At 43.3% G+C, this 26,588-nt stretch overlaps 2 protein-coding genes across 2 annotated transcripts; one reads left to right on the forward strand and one right to left on the reverse strand.

The window, feature by feature from the left end:
• The first annotated feature begins 10,175 nt into the window (after positions 1-10,175).
• On the forward strand, positions 10,176-12,424 carry LOC119277755 (zinc finger protein STOP1 homolog). The gene is made up of 2 exons (XM_037559077.1): positions 10,176-10,383; positions 10,556-12,424. The coding sequence occupies exon 2, from the start codon at positions 10,674-10,676 to the stop codon at positions 12,234-12,236; it is 1,563 nt and encodes a 520-aa protein (XP_037414974.1). The 5' UTR covers positions 10,176-10,383; positions 10,556-10,673; the 3' UTR covers positions 12,237-12,424.
• A 494-nt stretch (positions 12,425-12,918) lies between these two features.
• Positions 12,919-15,230, reverse strand: LOC119277756. Its single transcript, XM_037559078.1, has 2 exons — positions 15,014-15,230; positions 12,919-13,493 (listed from the first exon to the last, which is right to left on the reverse strand). The coding sequence occupies exon 2, from the start codon at positions 13,469-13,471 to the stop codon at positions 13,181-13,183; it is 291 nt and encodes a 96-aa protein (XP_037414975.1). The 5' UTR covers positions 13,472-13,493; positions 15,014-15,230; the 3' UTR covers positions 12,919-13,180.
• Between the last annotated feature and the right edge of the window lie 11,358 nt (positions 15,231-26,588).

Here is a 26,588-nt window from a genome sequence, read left to right on the forward strand (position 1 = left end):
GGCTTCTCCCAAAAGGTGTGTATAGCAAGGATGATTGTGGTAAACTAACAAGCAAAGACTAATATAATACACGACGCTCCAAGCAAAACACATATCATGTGGTGAATAAAAATATAGCTCCAAGTAAAGTTACCAATGAACAAAGACGAAAGAGGGGATGCCTTTCCGGGGCATCCCCAAGCTTAAGATTTTGGCTAAACTTGAATATCTTGGGGTGCCATGGGCATCCCCAAGCTTAGGCTCTTGCCACCCTTTATTCCATAGTCCATAAAAGCTTTACCCAAAACTTGAAAACTTCACAACACAAAACTCAACAGGAAATCTTATAAGCTCTGTTAGTGAAAGAAAACAAAACCACCACATAACGTACTGCAATGAACTTATTCTTTACTTATTTTGGTGTTAAACATACTGTATTCCAACTTCTTTATGGTTCATAAACTAATTTACTAGCCATAGATGCATTGAAATAAGCAAACAACACACGAAAAACAGAATCTGTCAAAAACAGAACAGTCTGTAGCAATCTGTAACTAATACAAACTTCTGGAACTCTAAAAATCCTACCAAAATAGGAAGTCGTGGATAATTTGTCTATTGAACAGCAACAAAAAGAATCAACACAAAAGCACGTTCCTGTGATTTAACAAAATTATTTCGTGCGCACAAAGTTTCTGTTTTTCAGCAGAATCAAATCAACTATCATCGTAGGTTATCCTATAGGTTCTACTTGGCACCAACACTAATTAAAAGATAAAAACACATCTAAACAGAGAGTAGATGCATTATTTATTCCTAAACATGAGCAAAAACAAAAAAACATAAAGAAAAATTGGGTTGCCTCCCAACTAGCGCTATCGTTTAACGCCCCTAGCTAGGCATAAAAGCGAAGATAGATTTAACTAGTGCCATCTTTGGCACTAGATTCCTCAATGGAGCACTTATAATCTTTAGGAGGTCTCCCTTTTCAGCAATGATTAAACCTTTGGGAAAAAATTCAAGAAATTCGTTTGTAGCAAAAGGTTCCTTAACGATAGAAAGACAATTGGGATGAACACTTATGGTCTTGAGGTCCGCGTCTTCCTTACTAGAAGTTTCACCCTTATTTTTAGGAACATAAATAAACTTGGTGGTTTTTGTAGGGGGTTTTTGAAGTGTTTTTTATGGGATAAAACGTCGAACCTAAGTTGGTAATTATATCCTCAAGCTTACCAATTCTAGCAGAATCAAGATCTATTTTTTCTTTAACTATAGGTTCTTTCTCTTTAAGATTTTTCAAAGTGACTCCAACCCTAGATTCATATTGAGTGATAAGATTATGAATCTTTTTATCCAAATTTTCAACCAACTCAATAGTGGCAATTTTGTTTTCAATAATATCAAGCCGTTGCATAACGTGTTTTAAGCTTAAAACAGTTCCATTGACCAAAAGAGGTGGTGAGCCAAACAAATCTAACATAGCATTATAAGCATCAAACGTATGGCTACTCAAGAAATCACCTCCGACGACAGTATCAAGAACACATCTATTCCAAGGAGTGATGCCTACATAAAAATTGCGGAGAAGAACGGAAGTGGAAAGCTTCCTAGTAGATCTATTTTGAGCATTGCAAATTCTATGCCAAGCATCTTTTAAATTTTCTCCCTCCCTTTGTTTAAAATTGAGGATTTTATGATCAGGAGTAATGACGAGGATAGGAAGACTAGCCATAATGACGGAGCAAACGAGCAAACACACGGACTATGGAAAAAGGCAAGCGAAAATAGAGGAGGAGACTGGGAAAGAGAGGGCGAATAAAACGGCAACGGTAAAGTGGGGGGAGAGGAAACGAGAGGCAAATAATTTAAATGCGAGGGAGATGGATTTGTGATGGGTACTTGGTATGTCTTGACTTGAGCGAAGACCTCACCGACAACGACGCCAGAAATCCTTCTTGCTACGTCTTGAGCTAGCGTTGGTTTTCCCCGAAGAGGAGAGGGTGATGCAGCAAGTGTAGCGTAAGTATTTCCCTCAGTTTTGAGAACCAAGGTATCAATCCAGTAGGAGGCTCCTCAAAAGTCCCACACACCTACACAAAGAAACGGAGAACTCGCAACCAACGCAATAAAGGGGTTGTCAATCCCTTCACGGCCACTTACGAAAGTGAGATCTGATAGAGAGATAATAATACATTTTTGGTATTTTGTAATATAGATGCAAAAAGTAAAGATGAAAATAAAAGTAGATTGAAAGCAAATATAATAAGAGATAGACCCAGGGGCCATAGGTTTCACTAGAGGCTTCTCTCGAGATAGCATAAGTATTACGGTGGGTGAACAAATTACTGTCGAGCAATTGATATAAAAGCGCGTAGTTATGAGATTATCTAGGCATGATCATGTATATAGGCATCACGTCCATAACAAGTAGACCGACTCCTGCCTGCATCTACTACTATTACTCCACACATCGACCGACTCCTACCTGCATCTAGAGTATTTAGTTCATAAGAAAAGAGTAACGCCTTAAGCAAGATGACATGATGTAGAGGGATAAACACATGCAATATGATATAAACCCCATCTTGTTATCCTCGATGGCAACAATACAATACATGTCTTGCAACCCTTTCTGTCACTCGGTAAGATCACCGCAAGATTGAACCCAAAGCTAAACACTTCTCCCATGGCAAGAAAGATCAATCTAGTAGGCCAAACCAAACTGATAATTCGAAGAGACTTGCAAAGATAACTCAATCATACATAAAAGAATTCAGAGAAGATTCAAATATTATTCATAGATAAACTTGATCATAAACCACAATTCATCGGATCTCAACAAACACACCGCAAAAAGAGATTACATCGAATAGATCTCCACAAGAGAGGGGGAGAACATTGTATTGAGATCCAAAAAGAGAGAATAAGCCATCTAGCTAATAACTATGGACCCGTAGGTCTGTGGTAAACTACTCACAACTCATCGGAGAGGCTATGGTGTTGATGTAGAAGCCCTCCATGGTCGATTCCCCCTCTGGCAGAGTGCCGACGAAGGCTCCAAGATGGGATCTCGCGGATACAGAAGGTTATGGCGGTGGAATTTGTGTTTCGTGGTGCTCCTGGATGTTTTCGGGGTCCGTAGGTATGTATAGGAGGAAGAAGTACGTCGGTGGACGCCCGAGGGGCCCACGAGACAGGGGGCGCGCCCTACAGGGGGGCACGCCCTCCTATCTCGTGGGGCCCTCGGAGCTTTCTTGACTTGCACTCCAGGCTCTCCGGACCAGATTTGTTCCAAAAATAACGCTCCCGAAGGTTTCATTCTGTTTGGACTCCGTTTGATATTCCTTTTCTTCGAAATACTGAAATAGGCAAAAAAATAGCAATACGGGCTTGGCCTCCGGTTAATAGGTTAGTCCAAAAATGATATAAATGTGTAGAATAAAGCCCATAAACATCCAAAAGGGGTAATATAATAGCATGGAACAATAAAAAATTATAGATACGTTGGAGATGTATCAGCCTGTTACGACCGAGATGAAACCATGGGCCTTTAGCAGGCCAAAATGCATGTTGGGCCTCAATTTTCACTAGTTGTCGACGGGCCTTCAGCAGGCCAAAATGTAGACCGAGCCGTTTTGGGCCCAGTTAGCTCACGGGCCGTTACCAGGCTGAAACATATCTCGGGCCTTAGTTGGCCCACTGATATCATGGGCCTTTAAGAGGCCGAAAGCTTAGTACAGGCATCAACGGGCCGAATTACGCGACAGGCCTTTAACATGCCCAAAGTCACGTTGGGCTTAACTGTTGCCACCTTTAGCACGGGCCGTTAGTGGGACCGATGTCCCGTCGGACCATATGTGGCCCATGGGCTGCACGGCCATTCCCAGGCCGAAAGTCACACCAGGCTGAAATGGGCCCATGTCTACATCAGGCCTCTAACAGGCCGAAAGTCACTGGGCTGTAGTTGGGCCCAAATATTCGGCGAACAATTAACGGGCCAGATTTGGCTTCGGGCCGCAAATGGGCCCAAATATTGGGCGAACAATTAACGGGCCAGATCTGGCTTCGGGTGGTAAATGGACCCAAATATTGGGCAAACAATTAATGGGCCAGATCTGGCTTCGGGCCGTAAATGGGCCTTTATTAAGCAGGTCGTTATTGGGATGGCCCACTAGTACCTGATTAAGTTCTACGGGCCTTTGACTGGGCCGGCCTTTTTAACCTATATGGGCCTCTGTTGGGCCCAGCCACGTGTCGACGTATCATAGGCATGTCTCCTCCAATGGACGGGCGACATCTGGCCCATTGACGAGCTGACAGGTGTTCCCTTCGGCCAATCGGAATTTTACACATGGAAATTTCCCATTGGTCGGGGCTGTTAACGGGTTATCGGATCCAAAATCCGACCCGATAGCTTAACGGCGTTCTGGTACGGTGGATGCCACATGTCGGTCACCCTTGACGAAAGCACTTCTGTGATGCGCGATTTATCATCATGAAAGTGGACACTTCTGTGATGATAATTTTGGTAATGTCATGGAACACTTCTACGACAGCACAGGTATGACTATCTTGATTCTATCATAAAATCGTCATGGATGTACATGCATGACAAAAAACGCGACCTACTGTGACAAACGCGTATCATCATGGAAGTGTATTTTTTTGTAGTGCATGCAAGTTCTTTTCCATAAGCACGTATGACTATATTCAGAATACATGCCTACATTACATTGATGAACTGGAGCGTGTTCTATGTCACCCTATGTTATAACTATTGCATGATGAATTGCATCCGACATAATTATCCATCATTGATCCATTGCCTACGAGATTTTCACATCTTGATCTTTTCTTAGTTACTTCTCCGTTGCCACTATTATGATTGCTACAAAACTACTACTGTTACTTTTGCCACTATTACCGTTACCTCCATACTACTTTGCTACTAAATACTTTGCTGCAGATATTAAGTCTTTCAGGTGTGGTTGAATTGACAACTTAGCTGCTAATACTTGAGAATATTCTTTGGCTCCCCTTGTGTCGAATCAATAAATTTGGGTTGAATACTCTACCCTTGAAAACTGTTGCGATCCCCTATACTTGTGGGTTATCATTCTTCTTCTTTGACTTGGGTGCAAATCCAAGTCCTTCCTTTGCTACAACTTCCTTTTGATTGCTCCAAAGGTCGTAGAGGTTCTTCTCTCCTTGTATGCAAGTTACAAGGCCCTTCTCAAGTTGCTCTTTCAACTTAGCATTTTCCTCCACAAGATGCACATGCTCACAACACGGGTTAGTAGCATGGGCATTATCAATTAGAACGAAAGGAGGACACATGGAAATCTCTTTGGTTAGCTTCACTTGGAGTTGATCATGAGACTCTTTGAGAGAAGCATGAACGCCCTTCAAGGCCTTGTGAGCCTTGTCAAGTATATCAAACTCTTCCTTGATTCTAGCATGGCCAACCCCAAGTTCGGCTTTCTCGGATTTAAGCACACGAGTATGAACAATAGCATGATCAAGATCTTTTTGCAATTTGGCATGATCAACGTTGTGTGACTCCTCAAGAGTTAAACGAAGATCTTGTTCTTCCTTTAGAGCAATGGAAATATCCGCAATATCATCGGCATAGTCACGACTATGCTCCTCCAACTTAGAGGTAGTATCCTCATGAGACACAATGATATCATTGGCCTCACCAAGTTGTTCCAAGAGAGCAACAAAGTGCTTCTTGGTCTCATCCTTGAGCTTGTTTACAAACTTAGTGAACTCATTCTCATCAACTTTCTCCACCTCACTATCATCAACACAATCTAACAATGAAGGAGTAGCAATGGTGGTGGTTTTGATGTTAGGAGTTACCTTGTTGATACCTTTGGCCATGAGACACTTGGCAATGGTGTTTTTATTGGGGGCGCCAAAGAGAGACACCTTGGAGGGAGAAGATGTAGCAATAGCAATGTTTGTTGTTGCCATTCCTTCTCCACTTGTATCTTCCTCATCATCATCGGAGGCGTACTCTTCTTGTGCCACCAATCCCTTTGGAGGAGGCTTTTTAGTGAAGTTGTTCTTGCTAGGGAAAGACTTGGCTTTATCCTTCTGAATGAGTTTGCCACCATTGTCTTCCCTCTTCTCGTAGGGGCAATCCACCACAAAGTGACTCACATTGCCACAATTGTAACAAGTTCTTACACATTGCTTGCTCTTTGACCCACTTGAGTTGTTATTGGTGAAGATGGGCCTTGAGTTCCTCTTGTTGCTCCAAAATTGCCTTGACGCGAGAGCCATATGCTCATGGTAAGAATACTTGGTGTCCTCGGGGCCACACTCTTCTTCTTCTTCTTCTTCCGAGATTGCCTTTGCCTTCAAAGCAAGGAATTGAGTGCTTTTCTTTTACCGGACCCGAGAAAGAGCATTGTCGGCGGTCTTGTTCATGATGTTCATGGCAATAAACTCATCCAACACTTCACTTGAGGTTAAGGAGTGAAAGTCCGGCCTTTTACGAATGATAGAAGACATGGCCTTGTTGAAGGGCATGATGGCCTTGAGGAACTTGCGCTTGATCCAAGTGTCATACGTATCCTTACTTCCATGGTCTTGGAGGGCAACCGCAAGAGTAGTCACCCTTCGGTAAAGATCATGCGGATCCTCATCTTCAAGCATCACAAATTCATCGGCCTCATCAAGGACCACTTCAAAGTTGGACCGTTGAATGCTTGAGCTCCCCTTGTACATTGAAACAATGTTCTCCCAACAATCCTTTGCACGAGTGAATGGGTGTAGGTGTGCTATGTCTTCGGGAGGGACCGTTTCTTGAAGGATGAACAAAGCGGAGTTATTGTATTGATTGTCCACTTCTTCTCTTGGGGTGAAGTTGTTTGGATCGTGAGGTAGAAACCTTGCTCAATAATTCTCCAAAGGTTAGTTGAACAATGATTCAAATGAGACTTAATACGAAAGATCCAATTAGAAAAATCACCCTTAACAAGCTTGGGAGGAGGGCCATGAATATTAATGCGAGCGGTAGGGACCGGTCCTCCATAGACCGGGGAGGGGGAACCGGGGCAAAGGTTCCCGTCCCATTCTTGTCATGAGGGGAAGGAACATGAGTATCTTTAGCCGCTTCCTTGGCGGAATTGGCCTCCGACTCCAATGTCGTGGGTTTAATGGGGTCGGGAGTGGATTTCATCCACTCAAGCAATTCTTTAAGCATGGACTTGACTTCGGCCGTCATAGACGTCTTAAGTGAAGCCATAGCTTCAATTAGGTCATCTCGAGTGATCGAAGTCAACTCCACGGCCTCGGGCACTTCCTCCATGGTGTCAACCATACTCTTCGGGTGGTGAAACCCTTAATAAAGAGACGAGGCTCTGATACAAATTGAAAGGATCGATATGGTTGACTAGAGGGGGGTGAATAGGCAACAACCAATTTTTAGCTTTTCTTCACAAATTAGGTTTAACAACAAATAAGTTGACTAGATGTGCAACTAGGTGAACAACCTATATGATGCAAACAACCACAACAACAAGTGCAAGCAAATGAAACAACACAATATAGACTTGCACAAAGTAAAGGGAAGAGATAACCACAAGTGGAGCCGGTGGAGACGAGGATGTGTTACCGAAGTTCCTTCCCTTTGGGGGAAGTACGTCTCCGTTGGAGCGGTGTGAAGGCACAATGCTCCCCAAGAAGCCACTAGGGCCACCGTATTCTCCTCACGCCCTCACACAATGCGATATGTCGTGATTCCACTAGTGGTGCCCTTGAAGGCGGCGACCGAACCTTTACAAACAAGATTGGGGAAATCTCCACAACTTGATTGGAGGCTCCCAACGATACCACAGAGCTTCACCACAATGGAATCTGGCTTCGAGGTGACCTCAACCGTCTAGCGTGCTCAAACACCCAAGAGTAACAAGATCCGCAAGGGATTAGTGGGGTGAATCAAATTTCTCTTGATGGAAGTGTAGATCCGGGCCTTCTCAACCAATCCCTAGAAAATCAACAAGTTTGATTGGCTAGGGAGAGAGATCGGGCGAAAATGAGCTTTGGAGCAGCAATGGAGCTTGGGGAAAAAAGAGGTAGGTCAACTTGGAAAATAAGACCTCCTTTTATAGTGGGGGAACCAATCCAACCGTTACCCCCTCTTCAGCCTGCACAGAGCGGTACTACTGCTCAGTGGGCGGTACTACTGCTGGTAGCAGCGGTACTACCACGACCACCAGTGGTACTACCGTGGAGACTGAGAGTAGAGGCATAAGAGGGAGAACGATAGAGAGGAGGGTTTGGGCGGCACTAGTAGCGTGGTACTACCGCTCACGGGCGGTACTACCGTTGCTACTGCTGCTACTACTGCCGCACAACCCGACACGAGAAAAGACATCCTTGAATCGAGACGGTAGTGGCGCCGAACCAAGACAGTATTGCCGCCAATGCACACAAGCGGTACTACCGCTATGGGACAACTGTACTGCCGCTTGAGGACCATGGGCGGTACTACCGCGCTGGCGGCGGTACTACCGCTATCTCCTCACAATCCCTACTTCCGTGGAAACGACAAACTCCAAGGAGAGGAAAGGAGCTGGGGTGCAAAAAGGAAGTGTACGTGTTGATTCCACCCTAGCCTTTCCAATGCGGACCCCCTCTTGATAAAACAGTGTCTCCTACGACTCAAGTCCACCAAAACCAAAACGAAAGAGACTACACCGTCTTCACTTAAAGCTCCGAGGGGAAAGAATCGTCTCGTGCCAATGAATGAATCTCTAAAAAACTCAATGCACACGATTAGTCCGCAAAAGCATTGTCATCAATCACCAAAACTACTTAGAGAGAGACATGCCCTAACAGCAGGCGTGCCTCCTTAGCCCGCAAATGAGAGGTGAAGCCATTGTTGGTCATGTCATCGTCTCATCTATGCAAGTCAAGCTCGAGTCATCCCACTAGGAGCTTGCCAAAGACCAGACATCCCTTCCCGCGCCCTCGGGAGTTCCCGCTTCACTCCATGTACGACGAGCTCATGGTGTCATGAATTGATCTCAAAAATAAGCGGGAGATGGTGGATACAAAGGGGTGGATTCATGAAGGTTTTCCGGATAGATATTGAGTGATAAGAGACTAGTAAGGGCATCTCCAAAGGAGACCCTCAAAGCTCAGTATATGCCAATTTTTGTCATCCAATGGGGACCCCTATCAGTCAGCAGAACGGTCCGGGCGTCCGTTTTCCCCAAACGGGAAACAACTTGGGGGGAGCTATGCGGGAGTTCACACATCCACTTGACCAAAAAAAGCAACCGTGTGGTCAGCCTCTCTTTTCTCCCTCTCGCTCTCTTATCTCTCCTCCCCCCCCCCCTTCCCCCGCACACACCGCATGCATGGCCCCCCTCTCTCTTCTCTCTTCTCCCAACCGAACAAATGGAGATTTTTTACGATTAAGGGTTCGATTGTTAGGAAAGAGTATGGGACGAAGCATCATTCCACAAATCCATGGTGGCTATCCACATGTTGTAATTTTGCTGGAACCAGATGGAAGACGAAAGAGGAAAGTGTTTTTTTTAAACAAAACATGCCAAATTTTATTCTTCAAAAATAATAGTTACGCCCTCAATGAGGATGGGTGCAATTTCAATTGGAGATTTCTCAAGCAATCTAGGCAACTTAGCAAGCTCATGAGCAACTTTATTTGGTTTCGTATTACAATTTTCAAACCTAACAATAGTCAAATAAAATCACAAACAAAATGGTAGCGATCGTCAAAAATCTCCGCCACCCCCAAAGAAAGAGGAAAGCATAAAAAGGAAAGAACTTCGCGTCATGTACTGGGTGTAGTTAGGCTCGAAGAACCATTTCAATATTTTTTTATCTATGTGGAGTGACGAGGCAGCCATATGTTGTTGCCACCAGTATACATGACCGTAGCAATTCACTCTTTTTCAAGTGGGTACATCACAAGCTTGATTGTTTTACCTCCTAAATTGTTGCATACAACTCATGCACGCGTGGATCCTACAGTTTGTGCCATAATTTAAAAATATAGAACATTCTATATACATGTTTTATTTAAAAAACATATTAATTGCAGACTCTGTATATTTCCAAAAAATTTCATTTATTTTTACTAGTAATAAAAGGAATAAAAAAATATCTTCTCTCCTTCTAAAATTCCAGAGTCAAACTCCAGCTCCTCCACCACGCTATAGACTTTATCCCCGCTTTCCCGTACCATTCTTTCCTCTTTCTCCCCTGATTCCAACGCTGCCGCCGCGCCGTAGCTCAGCCTCGCCGCCGACCACCCCAACCCCCTCCACCTCCCACGCGCGTCGGCCGGCCGGCCACCGCCGTCCCTGTTCTTCCTCACCGGGTCCCCGCCGTTTCCACTCCGTCCGGCAATCATTGGCCATTGAGGTATGTATGAGCTTTGTTTTCATCCGGTGATTAGCTAAACCCGGCAGGCCATCTAGATCTTAGTCCCCTGCTTACAGATCTGTCTATGCCTACGGATTAGTTCCATACGTCTAGTTTGGTTGCTGCTGCCGTGTTCAATTTCTTGTTCTTATGATTTATTTTTTACCCGCAGGGTTTGATGCTATTCCTGTCTTATTGTCAATTTCTCATTTGGGGAAGATCGTGTGAGATAGAAGAGAGGGCGGACTGGATTGTAATCTGAGCTCTGGTGGATCTAGACTGAAAGTTGCATGAGAAAAAGTTCAGAAATTTCCATGAAAGCTTCGTCGTCGATGGCAAGCGACGCGTCAGGGAACACTGAACCTGGCCAACAGGGCGTTCGTTTCAGTTCCATGGACCAGTCTTGCTTTGTAAGACCTGGCCAGTCAATCCCTGGCTACCCCCCATTCTTTGGCCCTCAATCTTCCAACTTTTACCTTCCTGATGACAGTGTGGCTAAAGCGTGTGATCCGTTTGAACCGAATCCTCCACAGAGCAATCCTGTGGCAGACTGGGATCCTCAGGCCATGCTGAGCAACCTAACCTTCCTTGAGCAGAAGATCAAGCAGGTGAAAGATATCGTGCAGTCCATGGGTAACCGAGGGAGCCAAGATGTTGGTGGTTCCTGCGAGCTTGCCGCAAAGCAGCAGCTCGTCACCGCTGATCTCACTTCCATCATAATTCAGCTCATCTCGACTGCCGGCTCCATGCTTCCTTCCATGAAGACCCCGCTCCTTAGCAGCAATCCAGCGGTCAGGCAACTCAACACGCCTGGTTCTCCCATGGGCTTTGGCTCGATTGTGAATCAGCGGCCAAGCACAGTCAGGGAGGAGATGGTTCCTGACATTAGCAAGACCTCTGATTATGAGGAGCTGATGAATACCCTTAACACAGCGCATGATGAAAAGGATGATCTGATCAACTGCCCAAATCCTTGTGTCGGGGAAGGGCCTGAGCCGGTTCCGATGGAAGACCATGACGTGAAGGAGAGCGATGATGGTGGTGAGGCAGAGCACCTCCCCCCTGGTTCTTATGTGGTCTTGCAGTTGGAGAAGGAGGAAATTTTAGCACCACATACTCATTTCTGTGTGATATGTGGGAAGGGTTTCAAGAGGGATGCTAACCTAAGGATGCACATGAGGGGCCATGGAGACGAGTACAAGACTCCCGCAGCTCTTGCCAAACCCATGAGAGATTCTGGCTCAGATCCTACACCAGTTACAAGGTACTCGTGCCCATATGTCGGTTGCAAGCGGAACAAAGAGCACAGGAAGTTCCAGCCCCTCAAGACAATCTTGTGTGTGAAGAACCACTACAAGAGAAGCCACTGTGACAAGAGGTATACCTGCAGCCGATGCAATACCAAGAAGTTCTCAGTCATTGCGGACTTGAAGACTCATGAGAAGCACTGCGGGCGTGACAAGTGGCTCTGCTCATGTGGAACAACTTTCTCAAGAAAGGACAAGCTGTTCGGCCATGTCGCGCTTTTCCAAGGGCACACACCTGCTCTTCCAATGGATGATATTAAAGCAACAGGAGCATCGGAGCAGCCTCAGGGGAGCGAGGCGATGGACGACATGGTGGGGAGCACAGGGTATAACTTCCCAGGCAGCACGTCTGATGGTATTCCGAATCTAGACATGAAAGTTGCCGATGACACACGTGGTTATTTCTCGCCCTTGAACTTCGACCCGTGCTTCGGCGCCCTCGATGACTTCGCCCGCCCTGGATTCGACATCTCCGAGAACCCCTTCTCCTTCCTGCCTTCGGGACCGGGTTCCTGCAGCTTTGGGCAGCTTAGTGGAGACAGCTGATGGAGATCGTCACCGTAGACAACCATGATGGTGTCGATCGTTATGTATGAATGTTATATGTATGATCATCTCAGTTCTTCCTCTATTCAGGGAGCCATTTTGGTCCATGCCTCTTTCTTAAGTGTACTTTTAGTTTGTGGTCATCAATAATGATCTTACATATAGATTTGAAAGTCACAATTGTTAAATATATATTATTTTCTTTAACTGTGTTGGCGCCTCGCAATCAATATCTTGTCATATCAGGGTGGAAGAACAACAAAATAAAAACATTGAAAGCAATCCCAGCTTAGCAAAAGCCAAGATTGAGTATTGCTTATCTTTTGATCTTACTGGAAACTTCACCTATTCCGAAATTTATCTCCTGGACAAATTAATTTCAGTTGGAGCAATCTGTTAAAATAGATCACATTTTCAGGGAAAATAGCATCAGGATTGCATCAGCATATCAATTGATCCTCGCAGAATATTTTAGCAGGTCAAGTAACCACATCAAGGCAAACAAATAGAGTTCATACAGCCAACCAAATAAAATAATAAAAATACATAATAAAATAAAACGAAACCAAACAGCTGCATTTCTCATGGCCCTCATTGATGGACACTCACATCAATACATCAAAAGAATGCACCACCATCCATAGCCTGCGAAAATATCTAGACTTGATAGGACCAGTTGACATCTCAGGAAAATTAGATTCGATTTATCATTCAGGGCGGCAACAGAAAGATGGATGCTTACTACACAAATTGGCAAATTATATAACAAGCCAGGAGCGGTCTCTATAGGTAGTAACCAGTACTCTTGAATAATTTGCTCTTTGATTGAGCGCACACTAATATAGTACATAGATATCCAGATGTATACTAGAAAATGTACATCAACTCCTGCCAGATAATAGTCCAATGTCCAGCCTGGGGATAACTGCTGGCACCCTACTACTCTAGTTCCCAATAACGATCTCGTCGAAGTTCCAGTCCCTGACAAGATCCCTTGAAACAGCACGGCTCCGTTGAAGACGAGGAGCACCCTCGATGCCTTGTCCAGTGGCCATTACAGGTGTCACCTTTGATGTTCCCACACGGCTAGCAGGTCCTGCAGCCAAAATTTTCCGCGATAGGCAGGCAACAGCAGCTCCACACCTGTTTTCCTCCTCTGAGCTTGAGACTGAATAGCTTCTGAAAGACTGTGAAGGGCTGCTCATGCCATGGCATACGAGACAAGCTAGACTCATGATTATGGTAGAGCTGAAATTACTGCAACAGAAGAGCCAACTATCAGAACAAAATTTCAGCATAAGTACACAATTCTATCAAGCAAAAGGCTTGTGTTGTAGTATCCGATGACAGGCAAAACAAAAAGGCAGAGGTGAAGCTCTTCTGAGGTCAATGAGGGCTGTAATCTCCCTTTTTCAGTAACATAACTCATTAACTTGTTTTATTATCTAGAGTCCAGTCAATAATTCGAAACTAGCCCCCTCGTTTCATGACTAAAATATTTTGGCTCGCTGTTCGAGCTCTCCCTCTCAGCTGAACTATAAAGAACAACTCCGGGATGGATTCTGAAACAAACATATCCAAACAAAAAAGGCAAGCCCAAGCATTTTCTTTACTCCCTCCGTCTAGGTATGTAAGTCATCTTACGAAAACCAAATAATCCCAAAACACTTAGGCGCGGTGCATTAAATTCTACATCGTTTCTTGTTTCTTGACATATCAACCAATAAGAGATGTGGGGTGTGCATGCTTTTAATGACTTGAGACTACCAAACACGACATGCAGTGGTTAGTTCATTGCATGCAATGCTATTAATTAGCAAATGAACATTAAGTTCTCTCGTTTTCCCCTCCTCCTTGGTCACGGTGCACAACCTAAGATGACTTACTCACCTAGACGGAGGGAGTAGCAAAGACTGCTGTTTGAGTAAGAAAAAAAGGAAAGGCAGTTCAAATTACTTCCTGAAAATGTTTATCATAATTATCAGCATCAGTTCCAGATTGCATTAGCTCAACCATTGGAAAATGGCGATATGTGACTACTAATTAATACGTACTAATTGATTTGCAAGTTCAACAGTTATGAGGAGTTAATTGACACAACATCATGCAATCCAGAAAGCAACACAGAAAATAAACCACATAAACAACATATCTTGGAAGATTGATAAAGAAGAAGGCAATGACAAAATTTTAAGCATATCCTTTAGAGAACTGGGCATCTACCTTGTGGTTAGCACAAGCAAGAAAAGTCCGTGAAGGGATTAGCGCCATTAGTGATGACTGACAAATCCCTAAATTTTCTCCAGCTTTTCTAGAGTGCATTGGTATTGGAGATTTGCGAATTGGGCCAGCGATATTTAATGGACACTTTGATAACGGACAAATCCCTAAATTTTCTCCAGCTTTCCTAGAGTGCCTTGGCGGAGATTTGCAAATTCGGCCCTATATAAATGGATGTAGGGAGCACATACAATTTGAGTAGCTGGGCATCAGAGTTATTTGGTACAAGCATAATCTGTTCCAGCGAAGATGAACACAACGGTTCGACGCCAATTTTTTGTATCAAAACAGGCAAGGATGGCATGCAATGCCCCATTGTTCCCCACGACGAACAAATATACTAGAAAGCTACCGTCACGAAAAATTCGCAATCAAAATTTTCAGAGACTCGACCAGAGGCGGATCTAGATGGTGTGCCTGGTGTGAGCAGGTGTAATCACAAATTGTGGAAGTCAGGTGGGGTTTCAAGGAATCACCAGACGAAAACAAGATCGTACCTGAAAACCCCCCCAATGCCCAAAATCGCGGACGGGGTCGAGGCAGCAGGGACGCGACGAGCAGGGACAGGAACGGCGATGGCGGCGGGGGTTGGGAGGGGGGATGATCGAGGCGTCGGCGGTGAGTCGGAGGTACAGCCGGCGGTAGAGATGTAGGTCAGGACGCTCGGGAGAGGAAGGGGAAGAGAGGAGGAGACAGCCTTGAGGAAATTGGCAACAAAAAGAAACAGGTCCGGTTTGGGAACAGCCATTATATTTTGTCCCACCGCAAAATCAGGGAACAACCACACGTGGGCTGTTGATGGGCTTTACCGTTGGATGGGCTAAACGGGGGCAATGTCGCCTCAAGTGCAAACACAGGGCAAATTTGCCTAAAAGAAACAAAGAGCGAATGACCCTTTTTTTTTGAGAAATCTCGCCCACTTTATTGATTGGTAACAATGTTCATAGGTGCTACAATTACAAGCAAATTTGATGAGATTATGAGCCTCAAAATTAAAGTTCCTACGCTCATGAATAAAAGAGCAAGACATATAAAATGATCTACGTGCTACAATTTCTTGGATGATAGCCGCATTAGGACCTCCTGTCCCCTCGTTGATGTCTTTTACCACTCCTTGGCAATCAGATGCTACTACCATATGCTGGATATCAAGATCATCCGCTAGGGCAAGAGCTTCCCTGCATGCAAAAGTTTCGAGCATCATTGGATCGTGCGTACCTCGGAAGGTTCCTGCAAACGAGCCCAAATAGGTGCCATTTTCATCCCGGCAAAGTGCCACAACTGCACCCCCATGTATGTTCCTTGCCAAAGCACCATCCACGTTGATCTTTAGGAGACCGGGTGGTGGAGGCAGCCAACGTTGCTGCTGTAAGGGGCAGCTGGGGCGGTCACATGCTCTGCCCTTGGAGTAAGTTGCTCGAGCTCACTTAATTATGAGTTAACAAAGGAAGCAATATGATGTGGGTTTCGAAAGATGCCTTCATATATTGCTTTGCGCCTCGCATGCCAAATTGCCCACAAAGTCACCACCATCCTTGTAAAACTTGCTTGTTCTAGTTCCTCATGCAGCTCAAACATCTAGATTTTCGTGTCCGTCTTCGTGTTTACTGCCATTTCAGAAACTAGAGGTTCCTCGGATAGATCCCAAATGCACCTAGACATTGTGCATGACAGTAGAGGATGTCTCCATGAGTCTTGACATCCACACAGTGGGCATGCACTCTCAGATGCCATATTCCGATTGTGTAAGACATCGGTTGTAGGAATCGAGTGTCGAGCCAGCCTCCACAAAAAGACTTTGAGTTTGGATGGCACCAACAACTTCCATAGTTGGGTCCAGTCTTTCTCCCCCCTCGCACTTGCTGAAGTTCCACTTCTTCCTTCTAGCTAATCTTCCCTCTACAATTTAGTTCCGAGCAAGAACTTATAGGTTGAGCCTACTGTAACCTCCCTTTTTTGTCCAGGTACCATGCCCAAAAGTCTTCCATGTTACGAGTACACAGAGGTATGTTCAGAAGTGCATTAGCATCAATGGGGAGAAACACTGATCGGACCAGTCCTTCGTTCCATGACGCCGTCGCTAAAGATAGCAGCTCTGAAACCATCCTGGGCGGGTCCGGGACCAGTGAAGTAATCGGCCTCGACGCCGTCTCCTTAGGGATCCAATTATCTTCCCAAATGTCCGTGGTTTGGCCGCCCCCAATGCGACAAATGATTCCCTATTTTAGCACCTCCCTGCCATCTAGTATTGCTTGCCATATTTGGGATGGGCGAGATCCCAACTCGGCTTCAAGGATTGTGTTGTCCGGGAAATAAGAAGCCTTTAGGATTCTAGCACTCAATGTTGCTGGCTCCTGCAACACCCACCATGCTTGCCTTGCTAGCAAAGACAAGTTGAATAGCTCAAGATCTCTGAATCCCAATCCACCCAAAGACTTCGGCCTGGTCATGACATCCCATGATACCCAAGCCGGTTTGCGCTGTCTTTGGCACACATAGCAAATAATTAAGGGGCTTGCGGGAGCGCGCGGAGCTGAATGTCTACAGTACTTGGGCCGGCCCATTATAGCATAGTTAAAAGTATATCTCGCATAAAGCGAGATGGAAGGATCTCTTGCTGAACGTCTACAGTACTCGGCCCATCCGACTATAGCATACTTAAAAGTAGAAAAAAGGGAAAGAGCGGGTATCTATCCCAGGATCGACTGCATACTACCTAACACGCTAGCCGCCATGCCACCTGGCAAGTTCATGTTTTGTAACTAGGGTGTGACATACTTAAAGGAAATGAGGCAGTTTTCTAGTGGGTTTTCTAGGTTTTGTTTTTCCCCCTTTTTTCCATCAGTTTTTCTTTGTTTCTTTTTATGTTTATACTGTTTTTCATTTTATATTTGTTATCTTTCTTTCTTTCTCGGTTTCATTGGTTTTTTTTGTTTTTCTTTATTTTCTTTGTTTTTCTTTGTTTCTTTCTCGGCTTTCACTAGTTTTGTTTCTTTTATTTCCCTTTTCTTCATTTTTCCTCTATTTTTTTGCTTCCTTTCTCATTTTCATTGACTTTCTTTTCTTTGGTATATATTTAATACATTTTTAATATATAATTTAAAAAATTTAAATACAAGATTAACATTTATTGAATACAAGCTCAACATTTTTCTACGCACATTTTAATTTTTTTTCAAAGCTTGATTAACCTTTTCCAATAGCAAATTATTTTTTTTGAATATATGGTTAAGTATTTTACTATACACATTTCACATTTGTTTTTCAAATGCTAGATTAACATTTTTCAAATACAAGTTTAACATTGTTTGAATACATGGTCAAAAATATTTCTATGCACATTTAACATTTTTGAAATACATGTTTAACATTTTTAATACATGTAAACATTTTATATACACAAATTTAACATTTTGAAAATAAAAGTTTAACATTTCTTGAATACTTTTTTAACATTTTTGAAAAATACATGGTCAACATTTTTTCCATACGCATTTCACGTTGTATATTTTTCGTATACATGATAAAAAATGTTTGTTTACATATTTATCATTTTTGATTGCTTGATTAACATTTTTGAAATGTTTATGTAAAGTATTTTTTTGTAATATAGAATATCTAGAAATATAAATAAAGTAAAAGAGAACAAAAACGTAAAATACGAGAATATGGCATGTGGCCTATGGTCAGCGGCACGATGTGCCCGCCCAATATGGAGCTCGCCTTCAGCGAGACTTCCTCTCGTCTCGTTGTAGGCTAGACATATCAACGCCCTTGAGGGAGCCCTACAAGTGTCATTTTTGTGGGCTTATAGCGTGCCAAGTGGTGCGTCCCGCCGCCTCCACGCATTGCTTGTTGGGCACTCCCTTAGAAGTGCATGTTTAATTCTCGTGGAGGCACAAATTTGCTTCCACGAGAAGCATAGCTTGCCTCTCGGAAAGAAAAAACATATTTTTTTTTTCTTACCATGAGAGGCACAGATTTACTTCTGCGAGAAGCACAACTGCGCCTCTTAGAAAAAAAAACGTGTTTTTCTTATTTCATGAGAGGTACATATTTGCTTCTTGTTGTGGCATGGAGTTGCTTCCGCGAGAAGCACAACTATGGCTCTCAAGAAAGGGGGGAAATGTTTTTTTGCTTCCACAAGAGGAACATATTTGCTTCTCGTAGAGGCACTGAATTACTTCCCCGAGAAGCTCAACCGTGTCTCTCAGAAAGAAGAAGAAATGCATTTCTTTTGCTTCCACGAGAGGCACATATTTGCTTCTCGTGGAGGACGTATTTACTTCTGCGGGAGGTACGGATATGCCTCTCGGAAAGGGAATAAAGGAAAAAAAACATGCTTCTGGCTCTGGTTTATTCGTGAATAAAAAGTTTGGCGAACATGGGATCTAGTATTGAAGATCTCGATGCGAGAAATCCAACAATGAAAATGGTTCGAGATTTGGATACACGATTCAAAAGATAAACATTTTGAATAAATGAATCTAAAAAAAAGAAAAAACCGCTAGGTTGAGACAAGTGGCACACATGCAGCGTGCCATTTATTAGCGGGTGAGAAAGTGGGAGTGATCTTTGCAAGGGTACCCATTAATTAGTAATTTTGATGAAAACCATATAGCAACCACTCATTTTGCTTAAGAAAACATTGGAACCCCTCAATTATTTTTTTGCAACACCATTTGATATTTTTGAGGACAATCAACTACTTGTTGGAGATAAAACCAACTTTCCTAAAACATCAGAGTCCCCTCTTGTTAGGGCTAGGGTTTCTCTCGCCGACAAGACAGTGTTGAGCCACTATCTTCTCCCACTTCGACAATCCCTTGCACCATCCCATTCAGGCTGATAAAGGGGTGGTCTAGTACCACTTCCCGGTCTCGGCGAACGGTGCCTGGCCACTGGCAGGTGAGGACTTTCTCCGAGGGATCTTTTCTAGATTGGAGCAGTACTGTCCATCAGCATGGTGTTTGGGAAGAAGTGTTCCTTGTCGGGGACTTCAGAGAAAGACAAGTTGAAAGCAATGATGCATGATTTGGATCTCAATGAGGAAGACCTCGACGATGTTATCTTAGAGGAGGAGCAACCCCCAACAGAGGAAGACATGCGATGGACGGTAATTGTTTGAGTGCACATGGACAAGGAGTTCAACACCTTCTGGTTCTTCAAGAATATGAGGACCGCCTAGGACCTAACATAGTCTATCAAGATCCACATACTCAATCCCAACTTGTTCGTGATGCAATTCAGATGCCTCGGTGATTGGGAGACTATTACCCATGGTGGCCCTTGGCACTTCAGGGGAAATCCAGTGTTGATTGCTCCATGTGACGAGTTTATTAAACCCTAACCGGTCGAACTATTCAAGTTTTATATTTGGGCGAGATCCATGATTTACCATATGGCTACCATGGCATGACCATTGTTGGGTTTCGTAGTAATTTCAAAAAATTTCCTACGCACACGCAAGATCATGTGATGCATAGCAACGAGGGGAGAGTATTGTCTATGTACCCAACGCAGACCGACTGCGGAAGCGATGACACGACGTAGAGGAAGTAGTCGTACGTCTTCTCGATCCAACCGATCAAGCACCGAAACTACGGCACCTCCGAGTTCGAGCACACGTTCAGCTCGATGACGATCCCCGGACTCCGATCCAGCAAAGTGTCGGGGAAAAGTTTCGTCAGCACGACGGCGTGGTGACGATCTTGATGAACTACAGCAGCAGGGCTTCGCCTAAACTCCGCTACAGTATTATCGAGGAATATGGTGGCAGGGGGCACCGCACACGGCTAAGGAATCGATCACGTGGATCAACTTGTGTCAACTTGTGTGTTATGGGGTGCCCCTGCCTCAGTATATAAAGGAGCCAAGGGGGGGAGGAGGCGCCGGCCAGGAGGAGGTGGCGCAGGAGGAGTCCTACTCCTACCGGGAGTAGGACTCCCCTCCAATCCTATTCCAACTAGGAATCCCCAAAGGGGGAAAGAGGAGAAGGGTGGCCGGCCACTTCTCCTAGTCCTAATAGGACAAGGGGAAGGGGGGAGGCGCGCAGCCCTGGTGGGCAGCCCTTTCACCTTTCCACTAAGGCCCATGAAGGCCCATATGGCTCCCGGGGGGTTCCGGTAACCTCCCGGTAACCCGGTAAAATCCCGATTTCACCCGGAACACTTCCGATGTCCAAACATAGGCTTCCAATATATCAATCTTTATGTCTCGACCATTTCGAGACTCCTCGTCATGTCCGTGATCACATCCGGGACTCCGAACAACCTTCGGTACATCAAAATGCATAAACTCATAATATAACTGTCATCGTAACCTTAAGCGTGCGGACCCTACGGGTTCGAGAACAATGTAGACATGACCGAGACACGTCTCTGGTCAATAACCAATAGCGGGACCTGGATGCCCATATTGGCTCCTACATATTCTACGAAGATCTTTATCGGTCAGACCGCATAACAACATACGTTGTTCCCTTTGTCATCGGTATGTTACTTGCCCGAGATTCGATCGTCGGTATCCAATACCTAGTTCAATCTCGTTACCGGTAAGTCTCTTTACTCGTTCCGTAATACATCATCTCACAACTAACATATTAGTTGCAGTGCTTGCAAGGCTTATGTGATGTGCATTACCGAGAGGGCCCAGAGATACCTCTCCGACAATCGGAGTGACAAATCCTAATCTCGAAATACGCCAACCCAACATCTACCTTTGGAGACACCTGTAATGCTCCTTTATAATCACCCAGTTACGTTGTGACGTTTGGTAGCACCCAAAGTGTTCCTCCGGAAAACGGGAGTTGCATAATCTCATAGTCATAGGAACATGTATAAGTCATGAAGAAAGCAATAGCAACATACTAAACGATCAGGTGCTAAGCTAATGGAATGGGTCATGTCAATCAGATCATTCAACTAATGATGTGACCTCGTTAATCAAATAACAACTCTTTGTCCATGGTTGGGAAACATAACCATCTTTGATTAACGAGCTAGTCAAGTAGAGGCATACTAGTGACACTTTGTTTGTCTATGTATTCACACATGTATTATGTTTCCGGTTAATACAATTCTAGCATGAATAATAAACATTTATCATGATTATAAGGAAATAAATAATAACTTTATTATTGCCTCTAGGGCATATTTCCTTCAGTCTCCCACTTGCACTAGAGTCAATAATCTAGTTCACATCACCATGTGATTTAACACCAATATTCATATCTGTATATGATTAACACCCATAGTTCACATCGTCATGTGACCAACACCCAAAGGGTTTTACTAGAGTCAATAATCTAGTTCACATCGCTTATGTGATTAACACCCAAAGAGTACTAAGGTGTGATCATGTTTTGCTCGTGAGAGAAGCTTAGTCAACGGGTCTGTCACATTTAGAGCCGTATGTATTTTGCAAATATTCTATGTCTACAATGCTCTGTACGGAGCTACTCTAGCTAATTGCTCCCACTTTCAATATGTATCCTGATTAAGACCTAGAGTCATCTGTATCGGTAAAAAAGTTTGCACCGATGTAACTTTTACAACGAACTCTTTTATCACCTCCATAATCGAGAAACATCTCCTTAGTCCTTACTAAGGATATTCTTGATCGCTGTCCAGTGATCTACTATTAGATCAAAATTGTATTCCCTTGCCAAACTCAGAGCAAGGTATACAATATGTCTGGTTCACAGCATAGCATACTTTATAGAACCTATGACTGAGGCATAGGGAATGATTTTTTCATTCTGTTTCTATTTTCTGCCATGGTCGGGTCTTGAGTCTTACTCAATTTCACACCTTGCAACACAGGCAAGAACTCCTTCTTTGACTGTTCCATTTTGAACTATTTCAAAATTTATCAAGGTATGTATTCATTGAAAAATCTTATCAAGCGTCTTAATCTATCTCAATAGATCTTGATGCTCAATATGTAAGTAGTTTTTACTGAGGTATTTCTTTTAAAGAACTCCTTTAAAACACTCCTTTATGCTTTGCAGAATAATTCTACATTATTTCTGATCAACAATATGTCATTCACATATACTTATCAGAAATGCTGTAGTGCTCCCACTCACTTTCTTGTAAATACAGGCCTTTCCAAAAGTCTGTATTAAACCATATGCTTTGATCAACTCATCAAAGCGTATATTCCAACTCCGAGATGCTTACACCAGTCCATTGATGGATTGCTGGAGCTTGCACACTTTGTTAGCATCTTTAGGATTGATAAAAACTTTCTGGTTGCATCATATATAACTCTTCTTTAATAAATCCATTAAGGAATCCAGTTTTGACATCCATTTGCCAGATTTCATAAAATGTGGCAATTGCTAACATGATTCGGATAGACTTAAGCATCACTACAGTTGAGAAAATCTCATTGTAGTCAACACCTTGAACTTGTCAAAAAACCTTTTGCGACAAGTCGAGCTTTGTAGATAGTAACACTACTATCAACGTCCGTCTTCCTCTTAAAGATCCATTTATTTCTTATGGTTTGCCGATCATCGGGCAAGTCCACCAAAGTCCACACTTTGTTCTCATACATGGATCATATCTCAGATTTTATGGCCTCAAGCCATTTCGTGGAATCTGGGCTCATCATCGCTTCCTCATAGTTCGTAGGTTTATCATGGTCTAGTAACATGACTTTCAGAACAGGATTACCGTACCACTCTGGTGCGGACCTTACTCTGGAAGACCTACGAGGTTCTGTAGTAACTTGATCTGAAGTTTCATGATCATCATCATTAGCTTCCTCACTAATTGGTGTAGGAATCACTGGAACTGGTTTCAGTGATGAACTATTTTCCAATTCGGGAGAAGGTACAAATTACCTTATCAAGCTCTACTTTCCTCCCACTCACTTCTTTCGAGAGAAATTCCTTCTCTAGAAAGGATCCGAATTTAGCAACGAAAATCTTGCCCTCAGATCTGTGATAGAAGGTGTACCCAACAGTTTCCTTTTGGGTATTCTATGAAGACGCACTTCTCCGATTTGGGTTCGAGCTTATCAGGATGAAACTTTTTCACATAAGCATCACAACCTCAAACTTTAAGAAACGACAACTTGGGTTTCTTGCTAAACCACAGCTCATATTGTGTCGTATCAACGGACTTTAGATGGTGCCCCTTATTAACGTGAATGCAGCTGTCTCTAATGCATGATCCCAAAACGATATTGGTAAATCGGTAAGAAACATCATAGATTGTACTATATCCAATAAAGTACGGTTATGACGTTCGGACACACCATTATGATGTGGTGTTCCAGGTGGCATGAATTTGTGAAACTATTTCACGTTGTTTTAACTGAAGACCAAACTCGTAACTCAAATATTTGTCTCCGCGATCAGATCGTAGAAACCTTATTTTCTTGTCACGATGATTTTCCACTTCACTCTGAAATTCTTTGAACTTTTCAAATGTTTCAGACTTATGTTTCATCAAGTAGATATACCCATATCTGCTCAAATCATCTGTGAAGGTCAAAAAATAACGATACCCGCCGCGAGCCTTAACACTCATCGGATCGCATACATCAGTATGTATTATTTCCAATAAGTCAGTTGCTTGCTCCACTGTTCCGGAGAACGGAGTTTTAGTCATCTTGCCCATGAGGCATGGTTCGCAAGCATCAAGTGATTCATAATCAAGTGATTCCAAAATCCCATTAGCATGGAGTTTCTTCATGCGCTTTACACCAATATGATCTAAACGGCAGTCCCACAAATAAGTTGCACTATCATTATTAACTTTGCATCTTTTGGTTTCAATATTATGAATATGTGTATTACTACGATCGAGATCCAATGAACCATTTTCATTGGGTGTGTAACCATATAAGGTTTTATTCATGTAAACAGAACAACAATTTATTCTCTTACTTAAATGAATAACCGTATTGCAATAAACACGATCAAATCATATTCATGCTCAACGCAAACACCAAATAACATTTATTTAGGTTCCACACTAATCCCGAAAGTATACGGAGTGTGCGATGATGATCATATCAATCTTGGAACTACTTCCAACACTCATCGTCACTTTCCCTTCAACTAGTCTCTGTTTATTCTGTAACTCCTGTTTCGAGTTACTAATCTTAGCAACCGAACAAGTATCAAATACTTAGGGGCTACTATAAACACTAGTAAGGCACACATCAATAACCTGTATATCAAATATACACTTGTTCACTTTGCCATCCTTCTTACCCACCAAATATTCAGGGCATTTCCGCTTCCAGTGACCATTTCCTTTGCAGTGTAAGCACTCAGTTTCAGGCTTTGGTCCAGCTTTGGTCTTCTTCACGGGAGTGACAACTTGCTTGTCTTTCCACTTGAAGTTCCCTTCTTTTCCCTTTGCCCTTTTCTTGAAACTAGTGATCTTGTTAACCATCAACACTTGATGCTCTTTCTTGATTTCTACCTTCGTTGATTTCAGCATCATGAAGAGCTTGGGAATCGTTTTCGTCATCCCTTGCATACTATAGTTCATCACGAAGTTCTAGTAACTTAGTGATGGTGACTAGAGAATTCTGTCAATCACTATCTTATCTGGAAGATTAACTCCCACTTGATTCAAGCGATTGAAGTACCCAGACAATCTGAGCAGATGCTCACTAGTTGAGCGATTCTCCTCCATCTTTTAGCTATAGAACTTGTTGGAGACTTCATATCTCTCAACTCGGGTATTTGCTTGAAATATTAACTTCAACTCCTAGAACATCTCATATGGTCCATGATGTTCAAAACATCTTTGAAGTCCCGATTCTAAGCCATAAAGCATGGTGCACAAAACTATCAAGTAGTCATCATATTGAGCTAGCCAAACGTTCATAACGTCTGCATCTGCTCCTGCAATAGGTTTGTCACCTAGCGGTGCATCAAGGACATAATTCTTCTGCGCAGCAATGAGGATAAACCTCAGATCACGGATCCAATCCGCATCATTGCTACTAACATTTTTCAACACAGTTTTCTCTAGGAACATATCAAAATAAACATATGAAAGCAACAACGCAAGCTATTGATCTTACAACATAATTTGCAAAATACTACCAGGACTAAGTTCATGATAAATTTAAGTTCAATTAATCATATTATTTAAGAACTCCCACTTAGATAGACATCCCTCTAATCCTCTAAGTGATTACGTGATCCAAATCAACTAAACCATGACCGATCATCACGTGAGATGGAGTAGTTTTCAATGGTGAACATCGTTATGTTGATCATATCTACTATATAATTCACGCTCGACCTTTCGGTCTCCGTGTTCCGAGGCCATATCTGCATATGCTAGGCTCGTCAAGTTTAACCTGAGTATTCTGCGTGTGCAAAACTGGCTTGCACCCGTTGTAGATGGACGTAGAGCTTATCACACCCGATCATCACGTGGTGTCTGGGCACGACGAACTTTGGCAACGGTGCATACTCAGGGAGAACACTTCTTGATAATTTAGTGAGAGATCATCTTATAATGCTACCGTCAATCAAAGCAAGATAAGATGCATAAACAGATAAACATCACATGCAATCAATATAAGTGATATGATATGGTCATCATCATCTTGTGCTTGTGATCTCCATCTCCGAAGCACCGTCATGATCACCATCGACACCGGCGCGACACCTTGATCTCCATCGTAGCATCGTTGTCGTCTCGCCAATCTTATGCTTCCACAACTATCACTACCGTTTAGTAATAAAGTAAAGCATTACATCGCGATTGCATTGCATACAATAAAGCGACAACCATATGGCTCCTGCCAGTTGCCGATAACTCGGTTACAAAACATGATCATCTCATACAATAAAATTCAGCATCATGCCTTGACCATATCACATCACAACATGCCCTGCAAAAACAAGTTAGACGTCCTCTACTTTGTTGTTGCATGTTTTACGTGGCTGCTACGGGCTTAAGTAAGAACCAATCTCACCTACGCATCAAAACCACAACGATAGTTTGTCAAATAGACTCCGTTTTAACCTTCGCAAGGACCAGGCGTAGCCATACTTGGTTCAACTAAAGTTGGAGAGACAGTCGCCCG

Source organism: Triticum dicoccoides, chromosome 3B, assembly GCF_002162155.2.
Source record: "Triticum dicoccoides isolate Atlit2015 ecotype Zavitan chromosome 3B, WEW_v2.0, whole genome shotgun sequence".
Lineage (NCBI taxonomy): Eukaryota > Viridiplantae > Streptophyta > Magnoliopsida > Poales > Poaceae > Triticum > Triticum dicoccoides.